This window comes from Zingiber officinale, chromosome 10A, assembly GCF_018446385.1.
Source record: "Zingiber officinale cultivar Zhangliang chromosome 10A, Zo_v1.1, whole genome shotgun sequence".
Classification (NCBI taxonomy): Eukaryota; Viridiplantae; Streptophyta; class Magnoliopsida; order Zingiberales; family Zingiberaceae; genus Zingiber; species Zingiber officinale.
In genome coordinates, this window is record NC_056004.1 from 27,086,881 (window position 1) to 27,099,380 (window position 12,500).

Below are 12,500 nucleotides of genomic sequence, written 5' to 3' on the forward strand. Positions count from 1 at the left end.
TCAAACTATTAAATAGGGAGGAATTAAAGGAAAGCTCAAAGTTGTTCACACCAACAGTTGAACTCATGTAGAAACGACGGCAGAGCTTGGGCCGTCGCCGGTCGCGGGCAAGGCTGGTTGTCGTTGCCATCGGAATGCGGTGGGTCTTTGCGTGAGTCGGGGACGCTGGAGGCCGTCGGGGAGGGGTTAGGGCTTTGAAATTTGTGGGCGAGTTGGATGATGGCGCCGACGGACAGCGGAGGTGGAAGATGGAGAGAGGTTAGGGCTTGGGCGAGGTGGAAGATGGCAAGAGGTTAGTGATTGGGCGAGGTGGAAGATGGCACCGACGAATCATGGAGGTGGAAGATGGCGAGAGGTTAGGGCTTCGCGTTTGGGCGCGTTTTTGCGTGAGTTGTGTTTCCACGTGCACGCGTAATGCACGTGATAGTCTTTTAAATGGAGTTTTGTGGTCCAGGGATGATCCAGGGGAAACTAGTCCAGAGATCCGAACTGCTGCAGGGATCTCCTGGTCCGCAAATTGCGGACCAGGGGATGGTCCATTGATCTGGACCTTTGATTTGAATGGACCCCATCTTTAAATAAGTGGGGTTTATTCAAATCAAAAGTCCACATGTAGTGGACCATCCTCTAGTCCATAATTTGCGGACCAGGAGATCTGCTCCCCCAATTAACTCTTACGGATTGACACAGTTATAAAAACTAATTAGGTCTAAGTAATATTGAATCTGATGGATGGTCAATTCAATCATAAAAACTTTTCAGCGACCATTATAATAATAAATAAGTGCACATAGATGTCTATCTATTCTCAGGCTACTATTCGTTAAAAGGAAAATATTTAATAATACACTTGTCCCTTAATTTATTACTCGAGGGGTTAGCATAGTGAAAATTATATATATATATGGATGATTGCTCTAATAATCGGTGTTTGGATAATCGGATGGATTTGGATAAAATCTAAGTAAAAAATATTATAAAAATATGTTAATTTAGACCCGACCCAAATTTAAAATCCTAAATTTGAATTCATCTGAATAATTCATCCAACCTGAAATATTTTTTTATATATTTTTTATAATTCTTTATTTTTTAATATTTTATCATTATTATATTAACATTATTATTTATATTTATAAAATATTTTAATTTTAAAAATAAAATATAATTTAATTCTAAAAAATTCAGAAAATTTAAATTGGAGCCTAATCCAAATCTAAACCAATTAAAAAAAAAAATCCCTTCAACCCGACTCGGATCGAATTGACGGTCAGGTCCATTTTTACAGCCCCACTTCTAGCGTGATCACCAATCACCACTGGTTTTTTTTTCTCTCTCACGTGCGGTCACGCCATTGGTACCTACGCTGCAATTCAATTCGAACTAGAATAGAATATTAAACATTCGCCACCTCCACCGTCACCGCTTCCTTCCCACCTCCTCGAATCTTATTTCTATTTGGGGGAACGCTCCAGAAGAAAGCGAAGGATCAGGGAACCGGGAGCGAAGGGAGATCCAGAGATGGTCCGCGCAATGTTCTCTTTCTCGTCGAGGGGCAGCACCCCTGATGGTGTGAGGAGGAGGGGAGGAGGGAAAAGGCCCGAGCTGCCAGCCACCATCACAGAGGAGGAGGAGGAGGAAGATGAAGATTATTCGGAATGTATGGAGGCCTTCCGGACTGCCTTGATCGAACAGAATCTGCTTCCGCCTCGCCACGACGATTACCCCACCTTGATGCGGTCAGTTTCGATTGCTCTAGCTCCTCCCCCCATTCAAATCATATTTCTTGAACGAATCTATCGTTGGAATTCACTTCGATGATTTTTTTTTTGGATTTTATTTAAATTTTCAATGCAAGTATCAGGTCTGACCATTGGAATATGTTGTGAACGGATGATAGAACAATAAGGTGCTTGAATGCGATAAGTTTGCTGCAATTGGAGATATTTGAGGTGCGAGTGATGTCTGTGAGAATAACATCTGCGTTGAATTATTGCAAATGCAATGGAGGATTTTGCAACCTCTTAATTCAGCCACTCAAGGTGGTGTTAGAATATTGTTAGGATTTCAAGTGTCCTGAGATCACTTGTTGGAGATGGAGATATGTCTAATATCCCTTGCCAAAATCCACCCTCCCAAAACATCCTCTAATCCAATTCAGTATCTCCAGAACATAAAATCATCTCCAACAGAACCTTCTTCTCCGTGGTAATTTAGCGTGAAGACTCAAAAAGGAACAAGGGCAATTTAATGTGGTTTGTCATAATCCGACTCCATGGAGATAATTCAAACCTATATAATATTAGACATAAAACCGGATAAATTGTTTTCCATACCTTTTATAAAAACCCTTTCAATCCAGTTAATGCTCCATCATAGATGGAGAAAATATGAAAAAAAATTCATTTTTAGCCCGTGTAGATTCTAAAAGCTCTCCTTGAAAAGGAAATCCTCCTCTCAACAAGTAATATGGTATTCCACAACCTCTATACACACCCCATGTTCTCTAGCTTTTGAAATGCTCCACGTGTAAGAAAACCAACAATCCATCAAAATTTCAATTGTTACTTGTGTTATGTTATGTTAACAATCATATAGAATAATCCTAAAACATAATTTATTGATTAACTAGCCCTAAATTGAGCCGGTTAAGTTTGTGTGACACACTTGGAAGCGTTAAGCCACGAGTTAGGTCATTAAACCAACAACTCAACAACCTATAGAATTATTGGTGAAATGATGCTCTATCTAGTGCTCCAAGGTGATGCTCCAGAATAGTCATATTCCTCTTGGATTACTCTATCACTATATATACTAAAGTCATGATCCATGTCCTAACTTTACCTCACCCAACCCCATATGTATTGATCTACTTGTCATAAAGGAAATCTCTTGAACCACTTCATCCATAGATAATTAGAAAATCTGTTCTTTTGTTCGTTTATTGTGTTGAGGTGCATTGAGTCTTTGTACTCATTACCTACCTCATACATCCTATGTACAACTTTCCTACCATGATTTTTGTGTCACAAGATACCCTAATTAGTTTATAATTTCCTAATTGTATTTATCTAAATCTAATATATTTATTGAAATTAGATCCTTCCTTATCTTTAGAATAAAGTCCACCTGCTTTAATGTTGCCCTACCACATAAACTCTTCTTGATTCTTCCATTGCTCTTGACCTCCACCTTTGAGTCATCTCCCAAATTTATAGTCTAACCAAGTATACACAACAAGCTAAATCTAAATGTCAAACAGTAAAATGTGTGTTTTCTTCCACTGGGGTGCAAGAACAACAACATATTGTTCATTGATTATTTGTATATTGCCTTGATTCTCATTTTCATCTGTCCTTTAGTAATATGCCTTGCACCTATAACATTAGATATTCTCAAAAACTTGGATCTAAGTTTACATTGTTGAGATCCGTACCTATGTGATTGTCCCTTCTTGTCCCCACTTTGTGTAACTAGTGAACTCCTACTTGAATATGAAATAATAAATCTCCTTCTTAAGCAACATATGCAATTATATTATTAGTCACATCTTTGAAAGTCATCTTGCTTCTCTTGCCAATTAGGAGAATCTTCATAAAAGGGTTCAAATAAATCAAATTGTGAAGTAGTAAAAGTTTGTACCAAGTTGATACTTGAGATCTTTTCTCTAACCTTGATCAACTCATACATAGGACCTTAAAATATGTTTAGATGCTTTATCATGTTTTTGTTTTTACCATATGGTGCATATAACCTCCTAAGATGGATCTTGTTAGTGGCATTATTAGCCATGTAACACTCCCCTAACATTTGCATGATACTTTGTGTTATAGCGTGATTGATCATCATATAAACCACACTATTTGCAAGACACAAGTCCTATTGTATCAATAGATCTCTCATTCTTAATTGTCATAAAGAGAAACTAGATCTCCTATCACACCTCTAAAACCCCTATAATGTTTATTAAAGTCCTTGTCATCTTTATAAATAATTTATGTTTTGATATGGTGGAACTTTGCTGCGAAGGTGAAATATTGAAATGGATGACTGTGAGATGAAGGTTGGATGATGTGGAGACTTTTGAGGTGGAAATCACTGAGATGAAGAAGTAGACTTCTAACCTGAGCACACAAGGAAGAGCGTATGAGGGAATCCTTATGATGCTTAAGTTACACAAGAGTGAATTGTAAAAGAAATAAAAAAATGATAGAGAGTTGTTTAAGAATGCAAACCTCTTTTCCTGTGGATATACCTATGAGTATTTATAGATAAAGGTAGGTGAGAAGCCATTCTTGGGAATGGTCTATGGGTTTGACCTATAATAACAAAACCCATGGCACAGCGGGCCAGACTGTCAAAAATCCATCATATGCGGAGCGAGGTGGGTTGGGTTGGGAAATCCCCAACCCAACCCAAGGCGGATCGCGGATTAGGCGGACCAACCGACGAGCCTGCCAAAAATATATATATATAGAAAAGATTGAAAATTTTAAGTTTGGGTTGGAAATTAGGCGGGTCAAGCTCACGAGCCATTAAGTTTTCCACTTTAATTTTGAATTTGGGAAAAAAAATTCTCAATTTGTAGGTTAAGCCGAGCCCTCCATAGGCCGGCCTGCCTGCTTGGGCCCGTGAGCCCGTGAGCCCGCCTGAATCCATCTTAAAATAGGTTGATAACATTTCAACCCAACCTGCTTAAATTGTTTGGCGGGATGGCCCAACCCGATGGACCCAACCCAAATTGACGAGTCCAACAGATGACATGGGAAACCATACTCGGATAAGGCTAATATTTGTGGGGAGCCATGTTTGGGAATGCAAAGATAGGCAATATGGAGATACATACTTGAGGATGGATTAGAGAGTAGCATTGAGAGTTTAGGAGAACTCAGAGAAGAGAATTCGATTGGGGAGAGCTTGAGCATTAGAGAGGGGAGCTTGCTGAGTAATCGAAGAAGAGCTCAAGAAGCTTTGAGTAGTTGAAGGATAACTTAGGGAACTTCTGCACATTTGGAGGGAGAGTTCAGGGAGCTCTGAGTAATACCCATTTGTCTTTATGAGATGCCGACATGTTGACCTGGTCGAAGGTCGACTCTTGAACCAAAGGTCCTTGGCCAATTGGCTAAGGTGGAAATAAAGCCACATGTGCCTGGTTGGCTAATTGGAATATGGTCCACATCATGGGATATCATGTTTGATTGCTCGACATAGAATGAAATGCTAGATGTAATACTCTAAGATCTAACAACTTTGCTGGGATCACATTCCTCTAATACCACCTGTTCACCACTTGCTACAACTTATTGTCTCAGACCATGTAGATATTATCTTGTGCTTTAAAAATGTAGAATCACCTCCACCACATGTCCATGTTGTGGGATCTTCATCTCTTAAGGTTGAATAACACAATCACAGTAAAAGGAACAAAATCAATTTAATATGGTTCGAAGTAAGCTCACAACATTTGAAGCCAGATTCGGTCCAAGTGTGATTGTGTTCTTGGTTATTATCATAAACTCTTTTTAGTCTATGAAAACCATTTGTTGTCGTTGTCTCTCCACATTTGCTCATTTTCTCTCAATATTAAGTCTTAGATGTTGGAATCCTGATTTATTTATTTCATTTGGCAACATCTCACAAGTTATGATTTTATCCTCAACAACAACAACAACCAAGCCTTATCCGACTAGGGCTATTATCATTTCATCCTCACAAACTTCAAAATCCACAATTCATTAAATTTGAAGGGAAGTAAAAGGAAGAAGATCGCCATAAACCTCAACCAATCATCAATGCAAGGTTGTTGTGCTAGTTTTGGCATTTTCATTTTCATTGTTATCATGTCTCAGTTCATTTTATCTTTTTCTTCTGTGAGATCTTGTTTAATTTACATAATAAGCTGGATATAGATACCATTTATATTATAGCTTGAGGAGGAGGACTGTGTGACATAATATAATTTTTCATTCCTCTCAATAGTTGGTTAATCCTACTTGGACAAGTTCACACTCAGGCCTTAAAGCATCTAGACCAATTGATCATGACTTAATTACATGTGGTTTTTCATTGGAATCTATTAACCACCTACTCATCAACTCTTATTGCTTCTCAAGGATTGAACACACTTAAGGATGTCAGAATGATCTATCAAATGCATCTAATTTTAGTGTAAGATTATGATTTATCATGCTACACATTTTCTTTTGAACCTTTGACTTATCATTTCCAGATTTCTAAAGGCACGAGGGTTCAATATTGAAAAAGCTACTCATATGTGGTCTGAGATGCTCCAGTGGAGGATCAACTTTGGTGCTGATACTATCATTCATGTGAGATTAGCTAATGTACATTTTCCTTTCCTACTTTCTTGTAGCAAAAGTAATGAGCACAGTCAAGAGCTTCCACTAATGATTTACAGGTTAATAGCTTGGCATGGTTTTGAACTTTTTTTTCCCTTAAGGCTCTAAAGTTCTCTAGGCTTTTGACTGGAAGTCCCACATTGGGCTTTAGATATTATCAGTGAAGTAATGTGCCAAGCTACATGGTATAAATTCTGGATTTAACCTGGAAACGTGCTATGTAGAATTTTGAGTTTTAGACTTATTACAAAGTCTTGCATACCTATATCTATGTTGTGAGTACTTGTGGTTCAAATGCTAAACCACTCATGGGGAAATCTGAATGAAATAGAACAAACCTTGCCCTTAATTAAAATGTGTTCCACTTGTTATTTGATTGATAATTCTGTCCTAAAGATGACATTTGACAACCACAAAGCACATTAAAATAAATTCATAGTTGGAAATAATTCCAACAGAAACTTGGTTTGGAATATAAATCTCATAAACCTCATATATACTTGTTTTTTTATCTTTCACTACGAGATGTCACCACACTGCATTGGATATGAGAACGACAAGGTTAAAAACTCACATATACATTGTTTGATATTTGAAGAGTGATAATTTGAGTTTAGAGTTTACCAATGTTTCAAAAGGTTATTATGCCTTCCATTTTCTAACAGATTAAGTTTACTTAGGATTTTGTATTTGATGAACTCGACGAAGTCCTCCATTATTATCCACACGGTTTCCATGGTGTTGATAAAGATGGAAGACCCCTATATATAGAAAGACTTGGGAAAGTTGAATCCAACAGACTTCTGGCCGTCACAACTGTTGAAAGATTTCTTAAGTACCATGTTCAGTGCATAGAGAAGATGCTTACTGAGAAGTTCCCAGCCTGTTCTGTTGCAACCCAAAGACACATTGATATGATGATAACAATTTTAGATGTACAAGGAGTGGTATGTGGTTCTTTTTTTTACTTTAATATTTGAATTTGAGCTCACACTATTCATGTCAGTGCAGTTTGCTGACAAATTTATTATGTAGAACTGGATTAGTGTTGGCAAATTAGCTCGTGATGTTGTTGTTCAGATCCAGAAAATCGACACTGACAATTACCCTGAGGTGATACCTGTCAGTCCTTATACATAAGTAATTATTATGTCACAGTTTGGCATAACCAAATCAACGTGTTTCTTCCTATATTTTGGCAGATATTATACAAGTTGTTTGTTATAAATGCCGGTAGTGGTTTCAGATTACTTTGGAATACTATAAAGGGCATAATTGATCCACGAACAGCAGCCAAGATTGTGGTAGTCTGTTGATGTATAAAACCTATAATCTTATGCACCAAGTTTACACTTTCATCTAATTTTGCAGGTGTTAGGAGAACGATATCAAAATACGTTACTTGAATGCATTGAGATGAGGTTTACATATTCATTTTTTGTGAATTTAGTCATGCCTACAAAAGGCCCTGTGGTTTGATGATCTCAACTATTGCTATCTACTTCCTTGTTATTGATGACAGTGAACTACCTGAGTTTCTTGGTGGATCTTGCACTTGTTCTGATAAGGGTGGATGTCTTCGATCCAATAGAGGACCATGGAGTGAGCCTGAGATTATAAATGTCAGCATAGAAATTTTTCTATTTGTCTTTAAGTTAGAAGAATAAATTTCTTATGCTCAGTCTTCAATGTTGCTTTATTTTATTCCAGTTAGTTCAGGAAGCCAAACAGATGAGTCCAAGTAGCAGAGGTAATGTATTGTATGGTGAGAAATTGAATCAGCAGGTTAGGAACTATGTTATCTTAGGCGGGGTATAAATTCCATTCTTATAGGCAGATCAGCTATGTTAATTTTGAAGGATGTAATCATAATTGCAGGTGAGAATGTTTAAAAAGTCCAACATGAATGAGAAGTCATATAAAGAATCAGTCTCTCATACTGGATCCGTTCTACAATTTGCTACCCAGTCAACTCCGGTTCATGAAAATGTTAGTTATCTTTAACCAGCTCTCTGCATTCTATGATTGCATTGATTGTTTATGTCTGAAATTCTAACTTCTGCATGCAATTGTTTAGCTAACATAAACATGTGTACTACAAGTAACAAAGGCAAAGTTAATGCTGCACTAAACATTTGTGTACTTAAGCATCATAAAGGATTTTTTTTTCATGTGGTAACAGTTTGATGGACGTTTATGTGCTTGTTCCTGACCGTTTCAATTTTTGAATCATCTCTATGATAGACGCCCAAGCTTAAAAGAAGTTCAATGTTTATAATCCAGGTGTTTCTAACTAGAAAGTTACCAATAGTTTATGCTTTTCCATCTTTCTGCTCCTTCAAAGAATTTGGTTGAACTTAAATCTAGCGTCCTTTGTTTAATCATTTCTTTCCATTATCTCTAACAATAGTAAGATGCTTAAGGAGAAGACTACAATTAACAAGTAACTAGGCTCTTAGCTTCAGGATCTAATCCGTGTGTGGCTGTGTGTGACATGACATGACAGCCCAGTATTACCACCATTGTAGTAAAGTGGTATCAGCAAGAGTGCAATCAGTATCATGAACATCATCTGATTGTTAGAATAGAAGGTTGAAATTGTCAAAGACTCAAATATAAATATGTAGGGATCTAACTACGAATTTATTCTCCATGGCTGTTTAGTAGAGTTACAATAAAGTATTATATATATATAATACTAGAAAACCATAGTTTCTAGGTTGAGTGTAGAGGTCAAACATAGGACAATGAAACAATTTTATAATACTTAAATTGCCGTTTATTTTGTCTCAATTTTAGTAAATATATAAAGATCTATTCTCACTTCATTAAGATTATTTCCTAGCTTTAAATAATCAACAAAGCTCACTAAAATGTGAGTGAAGGTTTCTCTAGTGCTATTCGAAGGTGTCAGGCATCAATTCTAGTAATAATTAATTCCCGGGCAGAAAGTTAGTTGAGTCTTAATGATCTTGATAATGAAACTAAGTTAACGCGGATGCTTATTTGTTGGTAGTTGCTATCTACAAGGATCACCTGTCCATTAACTATTATTCAAAAATTCACTTTAGAAAACTTTCTTGGATATATATTTTTTTTATCTTTGCACTGGGAGGAGTGTTTTGGCTTTTATCCTGCTAGGGAGAATAAAGGGATGTATGTGTGATCCGCAGAATCGAGAGAGTAAATGCTGCTGCAAGTCTATAACAATATAAAGACCTCAATGAAACCATTGTATTTGGAAGAGTAGCCTTGTATTTTGAAACACCATGCACAAACCTAAAGAGATTCACATTTTCTGAAACCTCTAGTTGTCAGATTATCTATGAATTTTATATTCCAACAGAACTACTGACTTGGAGACGACAATATATGATGCGATAGTAGAGCCATTTGTTCACGGTCATCTGTGAATTGAATCCCTTTGACCCTTTGCTGCTACAAAATAATCAACTCAATTCCAACTCTAGAAGCATCAATAACATTTGGTGCCTCTCAAGAGAGTTTTTTTCCCCTTCTAATGTCAATCTCAATGTTCGTTCCTCTGGATTTCCTACTCCTTTCCTGAGTTTCTCCAACCAGTATCCAGCTTTTAAAATTCTTTATTCTTTTTTTTTTATTTTTTTAAAACTCTTTATTGCTGGTACTTGATGTAGAAGCTATCTTGCATTAATGCCTGATGCCAAAATTTAAACAAATATTTAATATCAGTGAGATGGCAGTAAAATAAGTCATGTCATGTGACTACAGAGTGATGCATTAAATAAGGAATTATTAGTTTATGGGTCTTATTTTCTCGATGTGCACATGATTATTAATGCTAAAGTTCTACAAATTATTATTTCACTCTGTCATTGTCGCCAGGGCATAGAAAACGAGATACGTGAAGACGTTCCTTCCGACAACTCAGATGGTGAAACAATAATGTGTGATAAATTTGAAGGTACATCATTTTTCACTCTGATGAACATTGTTTTCATCCCGATGTTTGTAGGTTTAATTCTTTGAAGTTTCATTGATATTTGTCAAATGCTTTTTATGTTGCATACTGGTCACAGATTAGTGTATGCTTTGCAAGTATCTTTCACCTCGTGCTTGGTGACTATTAAAAGCTAATCACGCTATCAGTTTTGGTTCTTGGTGACTATGCACTTATACATTGGCTACTCATGGATATGGTCAAATCTAGGGCTAGTGTTTTGACTAGGTAGTGCTTGAACCCTCTACAACAACAATAAGAATATGCTCTGAGTCACATCTATCCAAAGTCAACTACATGCATTTTATCTCTATGTGGCAATATGCGGCTACATCAAGGGTGCATAAAAAATTACATAGAATAACAATAAACTGCAGATGATGCACAAATAATCATTTGAAGAATTATTATAGTGGATATTTTTTTTTTAAAAAAAAAGAAAAGTTGTTCATTGAATATCAATAAACTACCGGAGTGCACATATGATTTACCCTTACTAAATAATTGAAATTCTGCATATGATAGTGAATTACACACGGGTTCTTTAATTGATAATCTACTAGCTATAAGTATTATTTGTTGATATAAATATTTAATATAAAATTTAAATTGTTAAAATATTTTTGATAATTGTTAGTTTGCTAAACCTAAATCGTATCTATATATATTTTCCTAGCATATCTACCCATATTTCAAGTCTCTTTGCTAGAGATGTGAGCTTTACAGCTACGCAATTTTAAGTTTGTTTCTGGCATTGCATCTTATTTCTCTTGATAAAAAATTTTCTGTGGCAATATGTATAACCAATGAACTTTTTGCAGATTGCTTGATAAACGATTCCAACCCAAAGTCTTCATTATCAAAATTCCTTGCGCTAGCGATGGGAGCTGTTGGCAATTTCGTTATGAAATTGCTTGCCATTTTCTTTTTGTTCTTTGGGTTGAAAAATGGACGTTTCGGCAATAGAAATGTCCAGTCATCGGGTCATCATGGGATAGAGCCAACCAATGAGAATTCCATGAACAACTTGATTTATCACGATGCCGCAGAAGAAGACCCTATCCTACCGTGCATGGAGAAATTCCAGAAGCTTGATCAATTAATTGACTTAGACATGGAACCTATGGGGATTTCTGAAGAAAATGGTGGCGTTTTTGTAGATTCACCAAATAGTTTGGAATCTCTAAAGCATGAGTTACTGGAAGAAAACAATGTGAGTGCTTTTTAGTTGTTATTTGAGAAGTACATCTTGGCAGACTATTATGGATTTTTGCAGGTTACACGAGAGACCTCAGAAAAGCAAATTCAAGTTTCAGATGCAAGAATCACAGGAGACATCAACAGACGTTCCAGTAGAAGAAGGTTCCTTTTAGCTTTGATAATGTCCTAAAATGAGCATTAGGCTGACACTTTTCCTTTCTGATGATCTCGCTTTGCTGATTTATATATGCAGAGCAAGTCTTTCTAAATTGAGGAGCACAATTAGTTCTTGGAGGATGACTTACAGATGTTCTTGAACAAATAGACGAATGAATATTGAAGAGGATGAGACCATTGTAATACGTGCTCTTACACCTGTAATGTAAACTGATCCAATGCTTTAAATATACATCTTGGCCAACGACACTGAAGTGTCATTTTATCAGGGGAAAATGGGTCTCCAGTTCTCCATTTTCATTTGATAAATGGTTATTCAATATATTTTCTGATAATTTTTAAAAAATTATTTTTCGTATTATAAGAATTAAGTTAAGTTGGTAATTTTTTTTCTTTGAAAAGATAAGTTTGAAACAGTAAACAAGAAAAATTATTGATTATAAACATCTGCCTACTCATACACCATTGGATATTGCTACTAGAATTTTCTCCCTTCTACAAATATAGGTAAAAGGAAAGTTAATGCATTATCTATCTTTTGTTCTTATCGTGTTGAAGAGACTGTGACAAATCATTTCTTTAAGAGTATAATCTATGTATGATATACAATCTTTAAATCCTTGATATGAATTAAGGAATTCAAAATAAAAAGGATTATGAAAATATAAGTCGCATCAGCATTACCGATTAATAGTCGATCGATGATAACCAGGGCAAATCTTCCCTCACTAACTTCTCTTTGTTTTTCACTCTCCTGCACATCCAAGACTCACTCTCTAGTGGCT

The 12,500-nt window shown here is 36.2% G+C and overlaps 1 protein-coding gene across 5 annotated transcripts; it reads left to right on the plus strand.

Annotated features, from left to right (window-relative positions):
• Positions 1 to 1,439: 1,439 nt before the first annotated feature.
• On the plus strand, positions 1,440 to 11,983 carry LOC122026169 (phosphatidylinositol/phosphatidylcholine transfer protein SFH9-like). Of its 5 annotated transcripts, none has more exons than XM_042584814.1 (13): positions 1,440 to 1,739; positions 6,230 to 6,329; positions 7,040 to 7,306; positions 7,395 to 7,472; positions 7,562 to 7,663; positions 7,731 to 7,780; positions 7,882 to 7,981; positions 8,070 to 8,144; positions 8,238 to 8,348; positions 10,224 to 10,302; positions 11,160 to 11,551; positions 11,615 to 11,700; positions 11,792 to 11,983. In XM_042584814.1, the coding sequence occupies exons 1-13, from the start codon at positions 1,522 to 1,524 to the stop codon at positions 11,853 to 11,855; spliced, it is 1,722 nt and encodes a 573-aa protein (XP_042440748.1). In that variant the 5' UTR covers positions 1,440 to 1,521; the 3' UTR covers positions 11,856 to 11,983. The 5 variants fall into 5 exon arrangements, with proteins under 5 accessions (XP_042440748.1, XP_042440747.1, XP_042440749.1 ...); XM_042584813.1 differs by having other exon boundaries at positions 1,442 to 1,739; positions 6,230 to 6,344; XM_042584815.1 differs by having other exon boundaries at positions 1,442 to 1,739; positions 6,230 to 6,344; positions 11,634 to 11,700.
• The last annotated feature ends 517 nt before the right edge of the window (positions 11,984 to 12,500 follow it).

Coding starts and splice junctions, on each gene's coding strand:
- LOC122026169 (XM_042584813.1), top strand. CDS start 1,522: ATGGTCCGCGCAATGTTCTCTTTCTCGTCGAGGGGCAGCACCCCTGAT. Junction 7,307..7,394: donor TTTTAGATGTACAAGGAGTG/GTATGTGGTTCT, acceptor TTTATTATGTAG/AACTGGATTAGTGTTGGCAA. Junction 11,552..11,614: donor AGTTACTGGAAGAAAACAAT/GTGAGTGCTTTT, acceptor GGATTTTTGCAG/GTTACACGAGAGACCTCAGA.